This window comes from Marmota flaviventris, chromosome 4, assembly GCF_047511675.1.
Source record: "Marmota flaviventris isolate mMarFla1 chromosome 4, mMarFla1.hap1, whole genome shotgun sequence".
NCBI classification, from domain to species: domain Eukaryota; kingdom Metazoa; phylum Chordata; class Mammalia; order Rodentia; family Sciuridae; genus Marmota; species Marmota flaviventris.
The window spans coordinates 34,959,171-34,982,748 of NC_092501.1; the positions used below are offsets into that span (position 1 = coordinate 34,959,171).

Consider the following 23,578-nt stretch of genomic DNA (forward strand, 5'->3'; position numbering starts at 1 on the left):
GGGGCTTTATCATTGGACTAGCAAAGCTCATTATGTTTACTGAACAAGAACTTCATAGATATATAAATTCAGGGGTCTATTCAAAAGACGGCGTTTCAAAGGTTATGAAGTTGGGCATCAGGAACAAATATTTGTAATGCGTATCAGGTGTTAGGTGTGGTATTATCACGGGCCTCTCTACTTCTCAGTTTAACTATGTCCATTCTGGGGACAGGCTTTTTTTGTGTGTGTTTAGTGCTAGGGATTGAACCCAGGGCCTTGTGCATGTGAGGCATGCACTCTACCAACTGTGGTATTTCTCCAGCCCCTGAGACAGGCTTTCTAATAGTAGTCCAATTAAATATATAGTCTGATGGATCAGCACTAAACAAGTAGAACTGAGGACACAATAAAGTGTTCATTGGATAATATATACAATGTTCTTGTTCCAGAGATTCATACAGAGCCACCTTAGAAAAGAGAAAGGCTGGTGGAGATAAATGGGAAGTGATTTTAGAAGGAGAGGGGAGGGAAGACAGCCTAATACCTCTCACTAGGAGAGCTGGCCTTCCTTAATCCAGTGGTGTTACTTTATTCTCTAAGTTAAATTCCTGCCTCTACCTTATGTCTTCTTCATTTCTCTTTTCCTCTAGACCCTTTCTGTTTTTAAAATGCTTCATATTGTGCTTACTGAAGAGTTTTATGTTTTTTAGTATGTATAGTGAAAAGGCATTTAAAATTTATCAGTCTCCCTTCCCTCACATGGGGGGGGGGGGAATCAGCTAGTTGTCCTTTAACTATTTGGTTTAACTTAATTTTCTGACCACTTCTTTTACAAAAAAACTAAAATCCTGATTATTTAAGATGTCTATATTACGTATAAAGATAAATTCAAAAGAAAGGATCAATTTACAGAAAGCTCTTCATTTATAAAACCAGTGGAGGGGCTGGGGTGGTGGCTTAGTGGTAGAATGCTTGCCTAGCATGCATGAGGCACTGGGTTCGATCCTCAGCACCACATAAAAACAAACTAATATATCTACCTAAAACTAAAAATACATAAATAAAATTTTTTAAAAAAAAGACCAGTGGATAAATTACTTTAAGTTCTAGAAAGAGATCAATATTCATATTTATTAGAAAATCTAAAATTGATTTTGTCTAGTGGGTCTGTTTAGTACTGGAATTACCCTACAGAAATAGTAAAATTATTCCAAATAGCTAAATTTGCCATGAATTAAGTCAACAAATACAGCTTTTTATAAAACTTATTACCTACTAGTGCCCCTTTAATTTGGATCAGTAGTTTTAGGTTTTTCTCTCCCTTACTAGCTTAGAAAATAAAAATAACATTTTTACATTTACTGAAGAATTATTTAATTAATGAAAAAATGTTGAATTAAATTCTTATATTAGTTGAATTGTGATCTATCAATATATTAGGCTTTTGAGTTATTTACCTAGATGTACAATTTCTGTAGGCAGGGAAATATCTGGTATATTTACCAGATATATATATAAATACAAATATATGTCTACATATATTTGTATGTACATACATATATATATATACACACACACACACACACATATTTGTATGTGTATATATATGTATTTATATACAAATATATGTAGACATGGTAAAAGTCAAAACAGAATCTGAGGAAAGGTTATTCGGGAAGATTGGTATTACACGAAACATATTTAAATCTGTGAACTCTAACATTTATTGACATGTATGTGAAACTAAAAAGTCCTTTTCTTTCATTACTCAGTGTTTTTTATCTGTAGAGAACTAGATATTTTTGTCCTTTAAAAGCAAGGTACATATAAATAAACCAAGCTCTTCATTATAACAGTACAGACTTCATTAAATAATGTCAAAATAAAAATGCATGGTTAACAAATACATAAAGATTATATCTTACTTTTACAGTTTCTACATCTCCAGCCTTTGCAGCTTCCAGCAACTGTCTGTCTGCCTCTGAATTCCCTAATGGGATACCCTCTAAAAAGAGAGAGGGAAAGAGTGATTAATTTCTGTTTAGAAAATAGGACCAAGCTTCAAGTGAGGCATCTTATCAAAAGGTAAAGTCCTTTTATAGTCTGCTAGACTATGTAGGAAATCTCCATGGCAGTGGGGGAAAAATATTAAGACTGTGTATAATTACAAAATATGATTTAAGCAACAAAAAGGAAATAAAATAAATGATAAGCTAGCCTGCTCTATAATCAAGCCATATGGAATGTTACAAAAGTATTACATCAGGAGAGCAAAAGCCAGAAATCTAATAGTGGTTCTTCCATTTACTAGATATCTGAACTGGGGCAAATCAGTGTTCTGAGGCTCACATATTTTTAATTCTAAAGAACAAAGTTGAACTAAAAAACAGATAAGGTTATTTCCAGGTCTGAAATTCTGTTCTACAGCTCATTTAACATTTCAGAAAAAAAGAACATCTACTATTACCTTAGCACAAAATAAACTGAACACAGACTCAAGATTTATGTATAAAAAATTATACCTTAAAAGAACTAGAATAAAACATAGGTAAGTATCTTCATATCTTGAACTAAAAAAGCTTCTTAGAGCAAAACTGATTTGGAAAAATAACTGGCAGGCAACAGAGCATTAACCAAATTACAGAACAAAATGGCAAAAAAAAAAAAAAAATCACATTTCAACATACAGTTTACGAAATACTATATCTAACATAAGGTGTTCTTATGAGCATACTAGAAGGCTTAAACAGACAACAAGCAATTCACATACAAAAAATAGAGAAATGATCAATAAAGATAAAATTATGTTTAAACTTGGTCATTATCAAATACAAATTTAAAAAGATCCTATTGTTTTCTTACCCACTTAGTATGCAAAGTGGAAATGTGGAGCTACACTAACAGTATTTCTATAGTTTGCACTAAAAAAAATCTCCTTTTCTATTAATTCATAGAGGCATGTTTACCTAAGAAAAATATTAATATTTACAGTATCTAGTATAACAATAAAAACAAATCTTAATACTTTTTGTGGGTTTGTGAAATAGTACATATAATTTTCCTAGAAGGCAATTTGAAAATTATATACCATTCTTTGATTGAAAAATTTCCCTTTAATAATTTATTTTGAGAAGCTAGTTTGAAAATTAAGAGAAGCTATAAATAACAACAGAACTTAGCATAAAATTGGCAAGACTAAATTTTATCATTAGGCAACTGAATAGGGCTAGTGTTATTATCCTTAAACAGATGTGTAAAACATAGAAAAAAGGTAATCCAGAGAGCCACTGTAGTCAGTTTAGTTTTGGCAGATCCTATGAGGCTACATCAATCTGCCTTCACTTTTTCAAGCAGTGTTTCTCAAAATGTGATTCCCTGACAACAGGCATAAAGATCATCAAAATGACTGTTAAGATAAGAATGCTTGCTTCATTATCTGAGCTTTGAGATCTCAAAGCCACTCTATTAGATTCTAAGAGAAAGTAGAGATGTAAGTAAGGATATTTTAATTTTTTTTTTTGTACTGGGGATAGAACCCAGGGGTGCTTTACCTCCAAGCTACACTCCTAGCCCTTTTTATTTCTGAGACAAGACCGCTAATGCTGACCTTGAACTTGGAATCCTCCCACCTTATTTCTAGAGTCACTAGGATTAGAGGCGGGCAAGTGCTACCTTGCCTGAAGCAAAGATACTTCAAATATTATGTGACTGGATTTCTACACTGAAATATTTAACCTGTAATGTGTTCAGACACCTGCTCTAAATGTTTAATTTTAAGAATATGAGTACCTTCAATAGTTAAATAATACTTTTTTGTGTGTGTGTCTGTGTGTGGTACTGGGGATTGAAGCCAGGGCTGCTCTACTACTAAGCTATATATCCCTAGTCTCTTTTGAGACAGGGACCAAATTGACCAAGCTGGCCTTGAACATGTGACACTCCTGCCCCATTTTCCCAAATTGCTGGAATTATAGGTATGTGCCACTGCACCTAGCTAAATAAGTTTTAATAAGCCACATAGTGTGTTACCTTGTACAAAGTATATATGACTTCAATATGCTGGATCTAAAAAGGATCCTAAAAAGGAATGAAGTATAAATGTCAGTACTTAGGGTATTATGTATTACCAGCTTGTGGTCCTATTAGACCCATCTTTTCAGATTTTCCTTTCTCTAAAAAGAAATAGCAACTATTATATCTTATTCTTAAAAATTTTCTTGATAAAAACTTGAGAGCCATCTATTTTCGCAGAATAAACGTTGTAATGAAATCATAATTGTGACTTCATGACATTTGGGTAGTTAAGTACTTGTAAAGAGTACTATTAAGAAGAAATAGCCAAAAATTTTCTTTTCATTACCAGCTCCTACATTAAACACCATAATGTTAAACAATTTAAAGGTTAATTAAAAAAATTAATGTCACAGAAGCATTTAATACCTTGAAGCAGCTGCTGCACATTTTCATTTCCCATCTGCAAGGCAGTAAATCCCTGAAGGGATATGATGTTAGGATCACACCCATAGCTCAGGAGTAGGCGGCAAGTTTGTAGATGGCCACAATGTGCAGCTCTGTGCAGAGATGTCTGACCAAGATTATCGAGAGCATTAACCTTAATAATGCAGAAAAAGTTGAAATTAGCCTGCAGTGCACAATTTAAAACCACTCAACCATGTATTTAACACTTGCTACCTATTTAAAAGTTTTGAATATTTCTTTTGACACTGGGGACTGAACCCAGGGGTGCTAACCACTGAGCAACACCTCCAACCCTTTTTATTTTGAGACAGGGTCTCATTAAATTACTTAGGGCCTTGATAAACTGCTGAGGCTGATTTTGAACTTGTGATCCTCTTGCCTCAGCCTCCTGAGTCGCTGGGATTTCAGGTGTGTGCCACTGCACCTAGCTCAGTTCTTCTTTTATGAAATCAAAGCAAGTATTTTTTGCTTAAATCTAGAACACAAATACACCAACTTATGAAGGCTGGCTGACATCAGAAGAAAAACCCAATTTTAGGCTAAAATGTTGAGTGACAGTTGAATTTATCAACAAATTATTTATAGGTGCACTGTATTTAGAGTTAGATATTGCTTAAGAAAGCTGAATCTCTATTTATGGATTTGGAGTTCTAGAAATGTAGAGGTTAACCCCAAGATGGACAACAGTCAGGAGCAAAGCTAGAGTTAAATTAGTATTTAAAATATTTACTTCTATTGGCTTAATCCTCTACCCAATTTATCATGTAAAATATAATCTGTATAGATAAACACATGGTATATCCACACAAAGTATTATTTCTTAGCAATACAATGGAACAACTATTGATAGGTAGATGAAATCTCTAAAACATTACACTGGGTGGAAAAAGCCTTACACAAAAAAGTATGTATTGTATGATTCCATGTATATGAAGGCCTAGAGCAGCCAAATCTAATCTGTCAGAAAAAGGAAAAATGGCTGATACTGTTAGAGGTGGAGATGGCCTAGGTTGGAGCATTACCTTTGCCAGAGGATGTTTATTATCTTGACAAGAGTTTTGGTTACACAGATGTATGCATTAATCAAAATTCAGCAAATGCACATTTAAAATTTATAAGTTTTTGCTGAATGTAAATTTTGTATCTTAAGAAAAATTATAAACAAATGCTGAACTCTAGTTGATGAACATGTGGATTTAGAGATGTGTATACTAATATGCAAATTACTTTGACATGTATTCAAAATAAGATATATTAAAGGATGTATAATAAAACAACATAGTAAAACATTAGTGACAGACACTAGATGATGGATATACAATTACTTATAATTACTTATATATAATTATATATCTTTGAAATTTTTCACAAGAAAAAATAAGACTATAAGACTCCCCCTATCTCATTTCTACCTCCATATTCCCACCATGCAAACAATTCTTTGAAATATAACTGAGAAATTAAGTTACTTAGTAATCAATTCTGTGTCCATCTGTGTTTTGAGACACTGGCCAATTCATATTCATGGAATCAGAATATTTTAAGAGGAATATAACACCAACTTCTCAATGAACATGAAACTATAAATAACTAGTTTTAATGTTTATAGAACCTGAAAAATCTATTTAAAATGCTCAGGGCAATTATTTATTAACATTTCCAAACTCAATGAAAAGTGAAAAACATCCACTAGCCAAAATTTTATTTGAGTACTACTTTGTATTAGGATTAGGATGACCAACTTGTCCTGATTTGCCTGGGATTTTCTCACTTTTAGTACTGAAAGTTTTGTTTCTGGAAATCCCTAAGTCCTGGATAAAACTGGGTGGTTGGTCACCCTAGTCAAGATTGTTTCACTGAGTTTCAGAACTTAAATTTAATATACATTCAGATACTCTTCAAGAAATATACCACATGTATGAAAAACAGCAATCAATGAAAAGTTACAGAACAGAGACAAATGAGGTATGCCAAGCAGTCAAGCGGAAATAAACTTTTATTCAATAATTTACAATAGAAAAGATCAAGATTATACATTATCAAGAATTCCCCCAAATCAAAGAGATTAGGACACTGAGAGGTAACATGAAAAGAAAGTGGGAAATTCTAAGTTGTTCCTTGACTGAAGGAAGGACAGATAAGAAGACTAGTCTGTAAAACACATTAGGGAAGGGCTACAGAGCCACCCAAGCAAAAAGGGGTATGTTTCTTTCTTCTCCTTTCATTCAAAGCAGCTCCATTCTTTCTGTTAGACAGTAAATATCTATTAAAGATTTTGTTTGAAGAAGGAAAGCATCTATGGCTAAAAGTTGAAAAATTGCTGAATTAGGTGACCATCTCTTCCAATCTGAGATGTGTATCTTTTACGAAGTAGTATTTTTTGAATTTTCTAGATAAAAAATAATGATTTCTAGCCTTGATAGAAGAACAAATATTCAATGTTTAAAATGATTTGTGTACAAGTGCTAACTTAAGAATAGTAATTTATCACCATGGGTAGGTACAATGCTTTTATCCAAATTACTTAGTTTCTTCCTATAAAAAGTCTTTGACTTAGTTACATAAATAAAGGAAGGTGGGAAGACCATCATTGGGGTAAAGAGCAGGAGTTAGCTTTGTGACCAAGGAACAAAAGATTCGGTAAGAAAAGACGACTGTTCAGAATCAGTATTACTTTAGCTGGGGATATTCTGGAGAGTGTACTGTTAGATAAAGATCTTAAAGACAACTGTGATAAAACTGTAATAATGGGGTGTGGACAAAAGGAATGGAGAAAGAAGGTCATAAATAAATAATATATATGTGAATAAATACATAAACTTTCTGTCAAAAAAACTGGAAACAGAAAAAATTACCTGAGGGACTTTATTATTATTATTTTTTTAGGGTGGCATTGGGGATTGAACCCAGAACCTTGCCCATGCTAGGCAAGTACTCTACTATGGAACTATATCCCCAGCCCTTTTAAAAATTTTATTTTGAGAGAGGGTCTCGTTAAGTTTCTCAGGCTGGTCTCAAACTTGCAATCCTACCTCAGCCTACCAAATAGGTGGGATTACAGGCATATGCCACTATGCCCAGCTGCAGGACTATTTAGGTGTAGATTAAAAAACAAAACAGTTAATTTGTAAATAGGGAGTAGGCATTTCATCTGTTGAACAGAAAATAAACTGTTGGGTGACCAAGATTACCAAAAAGGAAGTATACCTTTGCTTCATGTTTCACCACTACTTCGACAACATCATTATGAGCTTTTTCAGATGCCACGTGCAGAGGAGTCAAGAATCTTAAAAGACAAAAAGTCAGCCAAACAATGAGTGTATCTTCCAAAGAGTAAAATGTCAATAATATTTAATTTTTTAAAGTATACTTACTCTTTAGTCTTTTCATTAATGTTTGCTCCTTTTCTTAGCAACAGTTCACATATTTGCTTTCTTTTGGGATATGGAGATGCAGCAGCACAATGCTAAATAATTCAAATTGCAGCATTAATCAAGGACTATATATAATTGATTTTTATTTAAGAACACTTGTGTTTCCAATCAAGGATAATCAAATTATTTAACTTGTTTTATTTCTGACCTAACTTTATTCTCCAAAGACTTTCTAGTGGATAGTAACAACAATTACCAAATTATGACAAGGTCTTCTGAAACCCTATGTACTAAATGATACCTGTTATTAAATATTCTGTTCAAAATATTTCATCTCTTTGAAAAAGCCACTATGGATGTGAAGAAACACAATGTGACTGATACCTATTCTGAAGGTGTTTACGTTATTGTTTAAAAGGTTAAGAAAATACCCCAAAGGTCGGGGCTTCTTTACAATTAAGAAAGAATACTCTTCCACTTTGAATTCTGCTTGGTTAATAGCTAATAAGGTGCTTCTCTCAACTAGCTGCTGTAGCAGAACAAGAAGCTTGGATTACTTGTTTGATACAATGGGTTTTAAAACTCCATTTGGAGTTCGAAGGTGCAGCATCTGTATCTATGATATATTAAGGAAGAAAGGAGGAAAAAGGTAGGGATTTACCAGTCAGAAACCTAGTAAGTTATCTTATGGTCATGGCCTATATGTTTGCAACCTCAACCTATAGGATAATATTCATGGACAACAAGTATTTAATAATGTCTGAATGATGAATGATTAAATAAATGTATATAATATTAAAACTGAAATCTGAAACTCCCTAGAATAAAAGTTCTGGTTAATTTATAAGCAAAGCTGCTCTACACAACTGAACACACAGTACACATGAAATTTGTTCTCTGATTGTAATCTGTTAATCATAAGTCAGATCTTCATGATGGCTAAAGATTCATTCTTTGATACTGTTGTGTTCACTAAAATCACTCCTTTGCCCTTAAGAAAATAAAACCCAACTTGTGAACATAGCTCTTTTGGCACCTTAAGGATAATAACTCCCAGGAGATCTTTCAGAAGAGCACAAAAAATGGAAATAGTTTATTTCCAAGAATACTTTATCAGATCCACCTCAAAATACACCTCTACTCCTCTGCACCATCCTGGCGCAGGGCCTGCAATCTCTGGAAACGAAGAAGGAACTGCTCCTGTACCTCAACTACCCATTGACCCTTAACTTCTAGTTGTTTGAAGGTTAACAACAAGTTGTTTAATAGCATGGTATCTGGGGGGAAACAATGTTTAGTACAATGGCTCCTTCTTATTCATGCTTTTGCTTTCCATTGTTTCAGGTCAGCCTCAGTCTGAAAATATTACATGGAAAATTACATAAACCATTTGTTTTTTTTGAGACAGGGTCTTATTAAATTGTTTAGGGCCTTGTTAACTTGCTGAGGCTGGCCTTGAACTTGTGATCCTCCTGTCACAGCTCTTCCAAGTTGTTGGGATTACAAGTATGTGCCACTGTACTCATTTTCAATAGTTTTAGAAGCAGTTTTCAGAAGTGTGATGACGTCTTGCATCATTATGCTCAAGATGAGAGCCATTTCTTTTTCTAGTGAAGGTACACAACTGCCTATGCCACTTGTTCATTATCACTTAGGAGCCATTTTGGTTATCATCAGATCAAGTGTTGAGGTATTACAACTGTGTTTGTGTTCAAGTAACCCTTAATTTACTTAATAATGGCTTCCAGTGCAAGAATAATGATACCAGCAATTTTGATATGTTCAAGAGAAGCTGTTTAAGTGCTTCTTTTATTGAAACATCTTAATATAAAGGAAAGAAAAATAATTGCATTCTGAGGTTTCTAATGGCTACAGTAAAGTTATTGATGTTAATTTCTTACTCTGCCTAAATTATAAATTAAACTGTACCATAGGTATAGAGGAATAAAAAACAAAAACAAACAAACAAAAAAACAGTACACATAGGGTTCACTATTGTCCGTGGTTTCTTTTATCCATGAGAGTCTTAGAAGATATTCCTCTCAGATAAAGGGGTATAACTGTATTAGCTTTTCATACTAGACATTTTCCCATGATGTTAGTCTTTCCAAGTTTCTCTGTGCCATTTTAATGCTGCTGTGGCTTTAATTTTTATTAGCATTTCTTACAATCTGCAGCTTTGTTATTTTTTTTCACTTGGATGATTTAAAAGAAGTAACAAAAAGATACAAAATATTTATAAATAGGTTTTTACATAAATTTCACATAGCTTACATTAAGGCAAAAGGAAAAGAAATTTATCATAAAAGATTATTAAGTACAATTATTGTGAGTTAAATCTATTAAACACATTAATTTATCTTCTCTCACTTAAACATATTATGTAATTCATATAAGAACTTTTTCCTTTTATTTTTGGTGCTAGGGATTGAACTCAGGGGTGCTTAACCACTAAGCCACATCCCCAGTCCTTTATTATATTTTTCTAGGGACAGGGTCTTGCTGAGTTGCTTAGGGCCTCACTAAGTTGCTGAGGCTGGGTTTGAATTCACAATCTCCTGCTCAGCATCTGGAGTTGTTGGCTGTGCCACCACACCTGGCTTACAATTTTTCCTTTTTAAGGTGGCTACCGATTATACTATTCCCACTTCTATCTTTCATCACTTACCCATACTTTTCTGATTGCCTTTCCTCATATTTCCTTACTCACATCTACTCTGTTATGATTTCAGAGTTACTCTTGGTTCTATCAGGGAAGTAGCCTCTAAGATACTTTACTCACACTTTGGAACTAATTTTGAGAAAATAATCCAATATTGAAGAAAATACACCAAATAGTTTTTATTTGAATGGTGGTATAATTTTTTTCATTATTTTCAGTGAAAATTTTCTATTAGAATAAGCCTTTATAATTTTTATAACTTCTCCAAATGGCAAATGGGATGATGGGATGTAACACATACCAATATATGAATAAAATTTTTTTTTTCTGAATAGGTTCTCAAACTTATAATAGTATTGCCTTTTGGAGGGTGTGTGTTGAGGCTATTTATACTGTTTGACTCTTTTCTTTATATATGTGTGGGCATTAATTTAATTTTTTTTAATTACAGATTTTAAAAATAATGTCATTGCTAAATTAGAACATTATGAGTTTGGCATGTTTTTAGTTACTGTCTTTTAAATACTTAAGTCTGAAAAATTACCAATGCTGTTTCATGTGTCTGAGGATGCTTGAAATTCACCATTTCCAGAGAGAGATGTTTTTTGATTCGTGTAACATCAGCTTCACGTGCAGCTTGCAGCAATGAGTGGCCTTTAAATTCATCTAGATGAAGAAGCATTCAGATCTTCATGAGCATCATCAAATTAATAGAACTTACTCAGTAAAAGACATCTAGCATGATTCTTGATGTTATTTTGAAAATAATCTTCCCAAATAGCCTACAGTGGTATTCCAGTTCTTCTCTGTTATGGCTCAATTCATCATCAAGTGTACACACATATTTAGGTTATGGCAGATTCAGGATCTGCTCAAATACATAATTGCTCTAGAGCTATCTAGAGTACTGTAATATATTCCCAGACCATAGTGTTATGAGAATTTTTCAAATTTTCAAAACTTTCCTCAATAAATAACCCCTAAACTAACATAAAGATAGTTTTGTTTAGATCTATTAGATAATTGGGTGCTAGACAAATTGTCTATTGCTAAGTGCCACCTATGATGATCAAACAAAAGAGGGTATTTTTCTTTTTCTCATCAGACTTATGAAATCACCCTTATCCTTTATTATTCCAGAAAAATATAACTAATTCAAGTTGCCTATTTATATGTAGTAATACTGTAGAAGTACTACATAATATATGCAGTAATACTGAATATAGTGGTTATTTCTTTCTGCATCTATTTCAGCTAAAAACAGAAAAACACAGAACTCAGTCCAGGTATTAAAGATTATTAAATGTTAAGACCTGGGAACTGTGTTTACAAGATGGCAATCTGATAAATAATACTAATTTCATTAACAGGTTAACCAGAAAGTCATATCAAAGATATGACCGAAATTCATGCTTTCATTTCAAATAAATATCATCTATAAGGCTAAAACATATAAAAAATATAACTTGACTTCAAAAATCCTATACAAATATATTTTCTTTTCATAGTACCCAGAATATGCTGAAGCTCCCTAAACAACTGTACTTATATCTAAGGATAATATTTCATTCTGAAAATTTTATAGGAAAGAAAAGTATTCAGGTCAATGATACCATAATATCCTAGCTGGACATTCATAATTTTTATACTCACATGATAATCTTTCTTTTAACTGTGGTGTAGGAGCCAAGTCAATAGCACTTTTGTTGTGACAATTGAGTAGTGTTGGATCTGCACCGTAACTTAGGAGAAGAGAACACACTTCAACCCTATTCTTAGAAGCTGCCTCATGAAGAGGAGTGAACTGCCACAAGTCCATTGCATTCACACAGGCACCATGCTGGGAGGAAAAAGTATACATTTAATGTTCAATTTTAAAAGAATTTAGAATTAACATCATGTAAGCTTAAAATGGTTATGTTCCTAAAGTTCACTTTTTAAGCCAATTAATTCAAAACGAAAATGTTTTTCCCAATGGAGGAATAGTGGCTGATTGTTAGGCATGTCCACAAGGGGCCTACTTAACTCGAATGAAGCTTTAGACTTAATCTATATCTTCTCCAAGAACCACTCCCATCCCCCTTTGAGGTATAATTTACATATAGTGAAATGCACAACTCCTAAGTGTGAATTTTAGTGAGTTTTGATAGATATATCTATACACAATACAATATCTGAATCAAGATATAGGACACTGAGAATGCCTCCTCATGCTCTTTTTTATAGGCCATTTCTGCCTCATCCTACTTGTAGTACCATGTTAATGTGTTTCTAAATTTCATAAAAAGGAAAAAATACAGTGTATATTTCTGTGTCTAACTTTATTCACGTTTTAAAAAAATTAAAAAATTATTTTTTTTGTATCAATAGTTTATTTTCACTGCTGAGGAACATTTCATTATACAAGCAGCTGTCAAAATGGATCTAATGTTTAACTTTACCAAAAACTGAAACCATTTTCTAAAGTGGCTATATACTATTTTACATTGCTAACAGCAATGTTCTGAATTCCAGTTGTTCCATATCCTTGCTAACACTTCATTGGTCAAACTTAACAATATTTTAGTCATTTCCAAGCATTGGAGTTGGATGGATTGTAGAAGTTATACTACTATGACCTATCAAACACAAAATCTCTTCCAGAGCATTCCTGACAGTAAACCAGATACTGCTTTTTATATGTTCAGTGATGGGGAGCCAATTCTTGGCTAACATGGCTTTTTATAGGTACTACAGAATTCCCATTAGGAAGTTCACTTCTACTTTAATATATGCACTTTAAAATTTGTTCCATTTGTCTTTTTCGGGCATCAAAGATCAATACTCTTTTGTTGTAATATTTGTAATATTCTTAGGTTTTTCTTTTCCAGTCTACATACCTCAAAGTTCCTTCACTCATCCTTCATATCAGATGGTTTCTAAACTCATCCTTGTAGCCTTCAACTAAACATACTTTAGTCTAAGAAATTCATTTTAAAAAATATTGTGAGCCTAAAATAACAATAGATTTGCAAAGTGGTTTGACTGTGCAAAATATAGTACGTTCATGAATGCATTTGTTCTTTTTTTAAATATTTATTTTTTAGGTGTAGATGGACACAATGCCTTTTATTTTTATGTGGTGCTGAGGATCAAACCCAGGTCCCGCCTGTGCTAGGTGAGTGCTCTACCACTGAGCCACAATCCCAGCCCCTTTTCTTTTTTTTCTTTAATATTTATTTTTTAGTTGGACACAATATCATCTTTATTTATTTTTATGTGATGCCGAGATTTGAACCCAGGGCCTCACACATGCTAGGTGAGCGCTCTACCGCTGAGCCACAACCCCAGCCCAATACATCTGTTCTTAACACTGTACTTGTACTATTGGCATAAAATTATAATAGGCTTTTAGGGTGTTACATCAATTTATACTTATATTCAATCAGTGGGCAACATAAAAGCTCTAGAGGTTTTTTTTTTTTTTTTGGTACTGGGGATTGAACCCAGGGCACTTAACCACTGAGCCACATTCCCAGCCCTTTTTATTTTGTATTTTGAGACAGGGCCTCACTAAATTGCTGAGTCTGATTTTGAACTTTCGATCCTCCTATCTCAGCCTCCTGAGCCACTGGGATTACAGGTGTGTGCCACCATGCCTGGCTAAGCTATAGAAACAAACATCAAAGTATATTCTCCTCGCAATTATTCTTCTTGTGTACTTAGATTTATAAACCTGTCTCCTTATTGATCCTATTAAATCTATTAAATTTCATTTTACTGTCTTCAAACCAAGCTTACTTATCCTTCCCAGCTTCATGTTAATCTGCAAATTTTATAAGTATCCCTTTCTAATTCTTTACCAAGCCAACAATAAAAATGTGGATCACAATGAAGGCAAAGACAGAGCCTCTGGCAGCCATTAAAGGTTCTAATGTTCCCACTAGTCATCACTTTCTGCACAGTTGTTTAATTATGAATTCACCTAACAAAAATTTCCCCTCATTATAAACAGATCCACCTATTTGCTTCCTTGTATTGAGAGGCTTTTTAGAATGAAAAAGTTAAAGAGAACTCCTTGTATTCTTGTGTCTGCTGGTATCATACTTCATTGACTTAGAGATCATGTCTTGGTCTTGGAAAGCAGTCACTGAATGTCTGCTATTACATGACAGTTTCTATTAGCCAGACTCTTTTGCTATGGCTGTCAACTTGGTGTTGCCCGGGACCTCACATGTATTCCCAATTCCTATCTACTTCCTTTCTCCCAAGTTTCCTGAACTTTATTACTGTATACTAAACTTACCTCACCTAACATCCTTCCAAGTATGACCCCTAGTCAGTTTTCCACTCCATCCCACACTTTTTTCCCCACAGTACTGAGGACTGAATCCAAGACCTCATACCAGAGCACATGCTAGGCAAGTGCTCTACCACTGTACCCTAGTCCCAGTTTCTCAATCTTATTTACTTTTTTATGTGCTGGGGGTTAAAGCCAGGGACTTGAACAAGCTATAAAAGCACTCTACCACTGGGCTATACTTTGAATACTTTCAATCTGTTTCACTCTTTATTCATAGTAATGTTCCAAATATTCTATTGAATTCAAGACTCACTTCTACAAGAAGCAAAAGCATTAGTGCTACAAATGCCCGATACTATAGGTATTTAAAGAGGTTTGCTTAAATGCTACACATTGTTTCTAATGGGAAAAATGTATTCCATGGTGGCATATGCCCAAAAAAGAAGCACGGAAGACAAGTGCCCTCTTTTCCTTCCCATGACGGCTGCTGAGAGGGTAAGAAAAGTATTTGAGGGATAGTAACATCCTTGGATTCATTCTCAAGGATGACACATGTCTTTTACTCTCATTCAGTATGGGTCAAAATAAGTTTCTTGCTAGTAAAGCTTACCAAGTAAGCCTGCATCAATCTAAAATACAAATTAGCAAATCTTGCAAATATATTTGGTTTAAATAATATGAGCCACTAAAACTTGCTTTCTTTAGTTACAAATTACAGAATCATTTAATCTGCTATTCCCATGATGGTAGTACTATTTTATATTTAGAAGTGTATGGTATCTCAAAAATATGAGAGCAGTTAGATGATAATCTGTTAATCACCTGTATTTTATGATTATACATATAGCTTCTTTTCATTTTCTTTTTCTGGTACTGGGGATTGAACTCAGGGGCACACGGCCACTAAACCACATCCACTGAGCTCGACCACCGAGTTGCTTAGCACCTCACTTTTGCTGAGGCTGGCTTTGAACTCATGATCCTCCTGCCTCCGCCTCCTGAGTTGCTGGGATTACAGGCATGTGCCACCGTGCCTGGCATATGGCTTCTCTTTCTACTAAGAATTTAGAACACAGGAACAAACCCAGATACACTATATACTTTACAAAATTTTATAGGAGAAAATAATCAGAAAGGTATAAGAGAACTAACCTTGACCAGAAGTTCAGTTACTTCATAATGACCATAAGAACAGGCATTGTGTAACGGCACCAGATCACTACAATGAAAGAGGGAGGGGGAAAGCCTATATTATTACATATTCCCTAGGTGTAGAGAAATTTACAAATTAAAATATGTTCAAACTTAAATTATTCTAAATTTATACTTGTTTTAAGTAGAAAATGGCTTATGTGAACTTCTAATAAAAATGTACAATTTTGGTAACATCCATTTGAATCCTAAGTCCTAAAAATTCTAACTCCTAATTCTTTTTCAATTCTCTTTTTCTTTTTTCTTCCACTAATTTTGTTTAGGTCTATTGTTGTCTCCTGAACTACTTAAATAGCTCCACTCCAGTTTATCCTGCAAGCTATAGCAAGATTTTTCTTTTTCTTGGGACTGAAAATTGAACCCAGGGATGTGCCATCAGGAAGGTACATCACATAGCCCACCCTCCCACCCTGCCTTTTTAATAATTTTTAACCAGGGTCTTGCTGAATTGCTCAGGTTGGCCTTGAAATTGTCATCCTGCTAACTTAGTCTCCCAAGTTACCAAAATTATAGGCATGAGCCACCATGGCTGCTTGCAGCCAGATTTTTCTTATGTGGCTAATCTTGTTTTTACATCCTTAGTGGTTCCTTGTTGCTTTTAAGAGATAGTAGTAACTTCTTAACAAGACTCCTTCTCTGGCCTTTCCCTTTACTAAAGGTATGCTGAACTTACAGTGCCCTCTGTCTCTATACATACTGCATCCTGGGTATAAGATAAATTTCTCTCCCTCCTTTGGATCACTGTTACACATCTTTTCTAGACTCAGCCCAAACAATGGCTCTTCTCTGAAATATTTTTAAAATCCTATAAAGAGAACTGCTACACTCAACAAACTGAAATCCAGTTCATTCATGATGAGAATGGAAGAACATGATACATGGAAAGGTATAGTGGAACACCAAATCCTATTTTTAAGCTTCTCCTTCTCCTTGGGGAATTAGTCACTAATTAATTGCCATAGCCACTATCATGATGATCTATGGTGATGGCCATCTGCAATTTAGTCTCTTTAGTTCTATACATCTCTCTTTAAAAGTTAATGGCTTTCTGCCATACCATTTTAAAATATATGGTTCTTTTACTTGCCTGAACATCAATTTTATTCCCAACTATGTAGTAGACATTTCCATTTGAATTCCCATTATATTCACATAAAACCAAAAGTTGTAAAAATGAACTTGTTTTCCCCCAGTTTTCACTGTTGTATTTCATTATGTGTACTTTTGGGTCTCATTCCACTTCAGGATGTAAAACAGATTTCCTTTTATTCCACATTCTCTCATGTCTAGACTTTGTGCCATCTTGTCCATTCTTACACTGTAATATCTATTGCATCTATGCCTTTATTTTCATTTTTCTCTACCATCATTAAAGATCTTCATTATGTCCAAACTCCTATAATGCTCACTTTTCTAATTGCTCTTTTTGCTCCAGTCTCTTCCTTCTTCAATTAACCTCACACATTGCTCCAGAATACGCCTCCTAAGACTCCACTAGGGGGAAAAAATCCCCTTGTTTCAGATCATAGATTGCTTATGATGAAAGAATAAAGTTTGAATTCTTCAGGATAGGATATCAACTTCTCTAAAATCTGATTCTTACCTGTTTCTCCAATCCTAATTTTTATTTGTTCCTTATATGAATCATCTGGTTCAGTCAAGTTGATCTATTCATTGTTTCTTTTTTTTCAGTGCCACAGATTGAATCCAGAGCCTTGTGCATGCTAGTTAGGTGCTCTGTCACTGAGCAACATCCTTGGTCACTGTTTCTTTCTTCGTTTTTAATGTATTTTTTTTTTTTTTTTTAGTTATTAACAGACCTTATTTTGTTTGTTTATATGCAATGCTGAGAATCGAACCCAGTACCTAACAGACACTAGGCAACTGCTCCACCACTGAGCCACAACCCCACCCCGCCAGTTATAGTTTCTTAAATGTCCTATATCATCTGGGTTAGTACCTAAATTGACATCGATTCTCTTACAGAGTGATGTTCCCCACTTTGCTTTCTTATTTGAGACTTGGCTTTAAAGTCAAGGTCAAGTACCACAGCCTTCTGAAGGGATTTCCCAACCACTTCATCCCTCACTGATAGACCCACTCCTGGAAAACCCTCTCTATCACCTGGCACTTGGTACAGATCTCTTTATCAGTTATCTTTCATGATCCATAAAGTACTGTATATGAGGCTTAAGGTTTTATAATTCTCTACCCTCAGAGTGACCTGTAAATTGTAAAAACTCAATAAATGATAATGTTGTTTAGTCAAAAACATGCTTTTTATAAGACTTCAGAGTGCACTGTAAACAAAGTCCTTATTTTTGCTCAAATGCTTACCCTTTATCTTTAGCATGAACATCAGCTCCATGTTGCAATAACAGTTGTACAATCTTCACTCTATTGTATCCTGCTGCCAAATGCAATGGTGTTGACTGAAATATTAATCAAATAAATTAATAAAATCACATAATGAATGAATAAAATATGTAAAAAGGTAAAATCCTAAATATAAAACCAGAAAATCGAACTACAACTTGTGTAACATCAATTTAATTTTTTAAAATAAAATATAACATATATACTGAGGGCACCGTATTAAAGTTTGATGTTCACTACTGCATATGGGAAGCAAACAACTTAAAATGTTTATTATCAATAAAGTCCCACTAAGTTTGCTTTTTTTTCTTTTTTAAATCCCAGTTATAGGGACTGAACTCAGGGGCAATCTACTTCTACTGAGGTACATGCCCAGCCCTTTCCAGTCTTATTTTCAGACAGGATCTTGCCAAGTGGCTTAGGGTGGATTTGAACTTGTGATCCTCCTGTCTCAAGACTCCAGAATATCTGGATTACAGAAGTATGCCACTGTGCCAGGTCATTTACTAAAATTGAGAATTAATCTGAATTACTATTAAAAAAAAAATCAGTACTTTCCTCAATTTAATTTACCCATCACCAGGAGATAAGCACAAACTTAATTACAAAAGGAAGTACCTTTCTGCCATCACTTGCATGACAGTTGACATTTAATGGTGTAAGAAGAGCCATCATTTTTTCCTCATTGCCACTCCTAGAACACAAAAAAAGTATTAGCTATTTATGTGTGTTTTCTTGTATGGTGCTGGGGATCGAACCCAGGGCCTTTTGAATGCTAAGCAAGCACTATATCACTGACCTACATCCCCAGTCCAGCAATTTATATTCTTTATCAAATCATATCTAGAGGCATGTGTTAGGGCCATTAAGACAAAACTCATTCTCATCCCCACTACCATATATTTTTTTTTTATTGGTTCACTATAGTTGCACATATTGATGGGATTTGTTGTCACATATTCATACATGCATACAATACACAATATAATGATACAATTTGAGCAATACCACTCCTCAGCACTTCCCCTGTCCCTCTCTACATTCTACCCTTTGGTCCCTCTACTGATTTCCCTTTATCATTCTCTTTTAAAGTATACTTTTATAAACAAATTTTTAGTCGTAAAAATTAAAAAATTTTTAATCATAAAAATTCATGGTGCATATTCAATAACATTAGTACATACCTGGCACTTTCCAAAAGTTCATCTTTCTTATATTCTCCTGTGAATTAGGGGGGGGAAATAAGAAGAAATTTAAAAAAAAAACAATGACAGTTTTATGCAAAAAGATGCCTATTCTATTTAAAACAGATAAATTTGAAAACAAATTTCTAATAAATGGAAAGGGGTTAATAAACAGAATATCGTGCAGTTTAATACTTACATGAGGACATGAAATATCAGTTATGAAAGTTTACAAAAAAGATTCCATGTTATGTAATAAAGTATGACTACACCTACAAAAAATTAATATACACAGAGAAACAGAAGCCCAGAAGGAAATATTAACAAAGTTTTATCTGGGTTGGTAGATTGTTGGTGAACTTTTTCTTTTCTTCTTTTCCCCTAAAATAAGGATTTTTTTTTTTAACATAATTGACAAATGTATCCAAAACATTCAAAACCAAAATAAGGGGTTTGGGAGTGTAGCTCAGTGGTAGAGTACAGGCTTAGCAGGCATGAGGCCCTGGGTTCAAGCCCCAGCACCAAAAGGAAAATAAAACAACAACAATCAAAACAAAACAAACCTAATATAACAACATTACAAATATTACAAAAAAAATCTATTGCATCACTAATTGAACATAAATATTAAATCCTTACGAATCCAAAGAGTTTTTCAACATTGATTGTTTCTATTTGATGCTATTTTACATATACAAAAATGATTAATTATAAACTATGCTGAAAACATTTATAAAATAATACAAATGAAACTATAAAATCAACAAAGTTTAAATTAAAGTACACTCCCTCCTCCCTAAGTAATAGTTTATAAAGGGGTAGATACATTTGAAACATTCAGGGATATTTAAAAAGTATCCTGAATACCCAGTGGCAAACACACTTAATAAGATAACAATGACAAATTTTAAAATGAATTTGGAAAAAAAAAAAAAAAAGCTTTATCTTTTTTAGAGAGGAATCAAATGTCAACTTTCTAGATGAAGAAAAGAATAGCAACTGAACTGACAACTGTTTAAAAATCCTTGTTGAGATCATTAACTGCAGGAGGCAGATGGTCTACCTAGTAAGTTTGTTCTTTATAGTCTTCCTGGAATAACCAAAGAGAGTATATCGACTTACCAGTAAGCACTGCTTTTGCAGACGGGTCTGCTAAATCCAATGCTGTCCTTCCATCTGTATTTCGGATGGTTGGCTCAGCTCCATGTTGTAAGAGCACTGAAAAATAGCAACACTGCTTTAAGAAATGGCAAGTATAATTAACTTGATTTTTTAAAAAAATGTAATAGTAGTCCACTTTACATTTTGAATATAATCCTTGCTGCTCTGCCACTGCAACTTATTATTAAATATTTGAGACTGTAGATGAACAGGATATCTTTATTTATTTTTTTATGTGGTGCTGAGAATCAAACCCAGTGCCTTACCTGTGCTAGGCAAGCGCTCTACCACTGAGCCATAACCCCACCTAGACTGATTTTAATAAATAAAAACTTGATTTTAATAAATAATTTTCTTTTTTTTTTTTTGAAGTAAATCAATTTCTTAAGAGTTCTGTTCCAGATGTTTCAAAGAAGTTTAAAAATCTTTCATATTATAGCATGGTAAATGTTATATTTTAAACTTAAGAATATATAAAACAGTCTAGTATTCAATGTGTTAAAGACACACTAAATAAGTTTCCCTTCAGTTTAAAGGGAGATTTTCCTTGGCTATTTATATAGATGGTAATGAGTTGACTAATGACAGGTAAGTATATAAGGGGAAAAAGGGCAAGTTTGCTTGAAAGCTTTTCTCATTCCAATGGAGACTATTCTATCATGACATAAATTAAATGTCTAAAGCTATAGATAGTCCATAAATAAGATGTATAGGATTAAAAAAAAAAATCACATGGGTAAATTTTTTTTTTCATATCTAAAATACTTTGTACATGTGTAAATTCTTTTAAAAAGTCATCAATAAAACCTAAAAGAGGGGCTGGGGCTGTAGTTAAGTGGTAGAGCGCCTACTTCTCACGTGTGAGGCACTGGATTCAATCCTTAGCACCATATAAAAATAAATACATTAAAAAGAAAAAAAAACTCCTCAAAGATATAATCTAAGGCACATAAGAAGAGAAGCCTTATGCTATGATTCATATTGTTATTTGTTATAGGAAGATATTCCAAGACATTCTATAAATAAAGAGCTAAGAGAAAACAGACAAAACAAACAAACAAAAAAGCTCAGCTTAGCCCCTGTTCTTTGATAGGTTAATTTCCATTTCATTCTAGTCTTTAATAGTGCCATTCAATAGAAATAAAATGTGAGAATGTAAGCCACAAATGTCATTTAAAATTTTCTAGTAGTTACATTAAAAATAAATTTAAATTAATTTTAACCTAATACATTAAATATTCAATATTTATATTCATATTATGATCAATATAAAATTACTGATGAGATATTTTACATTCTTTTATTTTTTGGTACTAAGTTTTTGAAATAGTGTGTATATTTTCCTTTATAGCACACTCAATTAAGACTAGCCTCCTTTCTAAGTCCTTAGCTACTACACTGGAGAGTATGGATCCATAACCACATCTGGAAAACTCTATGTTATTGTATTAAAATTATTTATATGCCTGAGACTCCGAGGCACTAGGGATGAGTTATGTGGTACAAAGAGTAGACTGAGCAAAGGGCAAGAATAATTTAACACATAGAAAAGGAGAACTGGACAAAGGTAAGTAAGTCCTTCATTTTGCATCTTAATAAATGACCCATTTCAAACTAATGACTTTGGTGTAGTAAATGGGGATTTTGGAGGAGGAAGGCCAGTTTAATTCCAGCACAGAGCTCCTGGACTTTTCCTGGTGCTCAGACCTGCCTTTCTTTGTGTTAAAAGAGTTTTAAGTGTTCCTGTTTTGAATCAGGAAAAACAATGGAGCTAAGGTGACAATGAATCCCAAATCCCTGATTAATAAAAAATCTCAAACAGCCTTCTCATGTATCATTTTTGTTCAGGGATCAACCTGTCAGGCAAATCCTGTCTCACTTGTTAGGTTCAAATATTCTAAATAATATTTTTTCCACCAAACGCTTCTTACTTAATCTGTCATTTTTAATCTCCTGGTGTGACCTGAGGTCATTCTCTCATTTCTTACCTGGGTTATTTTCCAGTTTCCCTGATGCTGGCATTCTACCCAGCTCCCTACCAGATTACTGTTTCTAAAATATACTACTTTCGTGAAATTGTTCACCTCAATTATTTTCAATATTGCACACTACTTACTTAGCAACAGCGAGCTCCATAACCTAAAATTCAAAGCTCTTTATAAAGAAATCCCTAACCTGTGTCCCACTAGAAAGACTAGAAAGATTCCAGGAAACTGGGCTCTGAGACTTGACTCCAGTCTAGTCATAGCCCTAATCACTTTTCTTTTAACAGTCAATTTCACTTCCACTGTATCTTTAGCTGGTTGTGTATTTTATCTCCCAAGAGAATGTATGTTTCCAGAGAACAGGAACTTTGTAAACTATTCTGCAAAGAAATTTAAGCTAAGTATTATACACAAAAAGGCAATTCAGTAAACAGTGGTTAGATTAAAAATCACAAACTGTTTAGAATAAATAAATTTAAAAAATCATGAAGTGTTCTTATTTATGTTTAGTATGGCAGAATTTGATGATAGTAACAAATAATTCAATATAAACTCTTAAACAGTTAGAATTTCTGGGAAATTCTGAAAAGTAAATAGTCTTACCAATACAAACATCAATCTTTCCTTTAATTGCAGCTTCATGGAGAGGAGTATAATTCCAATTATCTCGAGCGTTTGGGTCTGCACCATGTTGCAAAAGGAGATTGACTACTTCAGCATGACCAAAAGAACATGCATTATGAAGAGGAATAAGCCCACCATCATCACGTGCTTGGACATTTGCACCATTCTGAAGCAAATATTCAACTACATCTTTCCGTCCAAAACCTAGAAGAAAACAAATTATTTTAATAAATTAGACTCAGTGAGTCCAAGTCATG

The 23,578-nt window shown here is 33.7% G+C and overlaps 1 protein-coding gene and 1 non-coding gene across 2 annotated transcripts in view; one reads left to right on the top strand and one right to left on the bottom strand.

The window, feature by feature from the left end:
• The window catches only part of Tnks2 (tankyrase 2), a 61,152-nt gene that overhangs the window by 25,107 nt on the left and 12,467 nt on the right, over positions 1-23,578 (bottom strand). Inside the window, exons 2-13 of the mRNA XM_027939910.2 lie at positions 23,301-23,525; positions 20,674-20,769; positions 19,552-19,588; positions 18,986-19,061; positions 18,329-18,423; positions 15,932-15,998; positions 12,151-12,337; positions 11,042-11,163; positions 7,836-7,927; positions 7,669-7,747; positions 4,423-4,594; positions 1,908-1,987 (exon numbers count right to left, since the gene is read on the bottom strand). Coding sequence (XP_027795711.1) covers positions 1,908-1,987; positions 4,423-4,594; positions 7,669-7,747; positions 7,836-7,927; positions 11,042-11,163; positions 12,151-12,337; positions 15,932-15,998; positions 18,329-18,423; positions 18,986-19,061; positions 19,552-19,588; positions 20,674-20,769; positions 23,301-23,525 — 1,328 coding nt within the window. The remainder of the gene's footprint in view (positions 1-1,907; positions 1,988-4,422; positions 4,595-7,668; positions 7,748-7,835; positions 7,928-11,041; positions 11,164-12,150; positions 12,338-15,931; positions 15,999-18,328; positions 18,424-18,985; positions 19,062-19,551; positions 19,589-20,673; positions 20,770-23,300; positions 23,526-23,578) is intronic.
• On the top strand, positions 20,004-20,078 carry Trnaa-agc (transfer RNA alanine (anticodon AGC)). Its single transcript has one exon. It is a non-coding gene; the product is annotated as a tRNA-Ala (tRNA).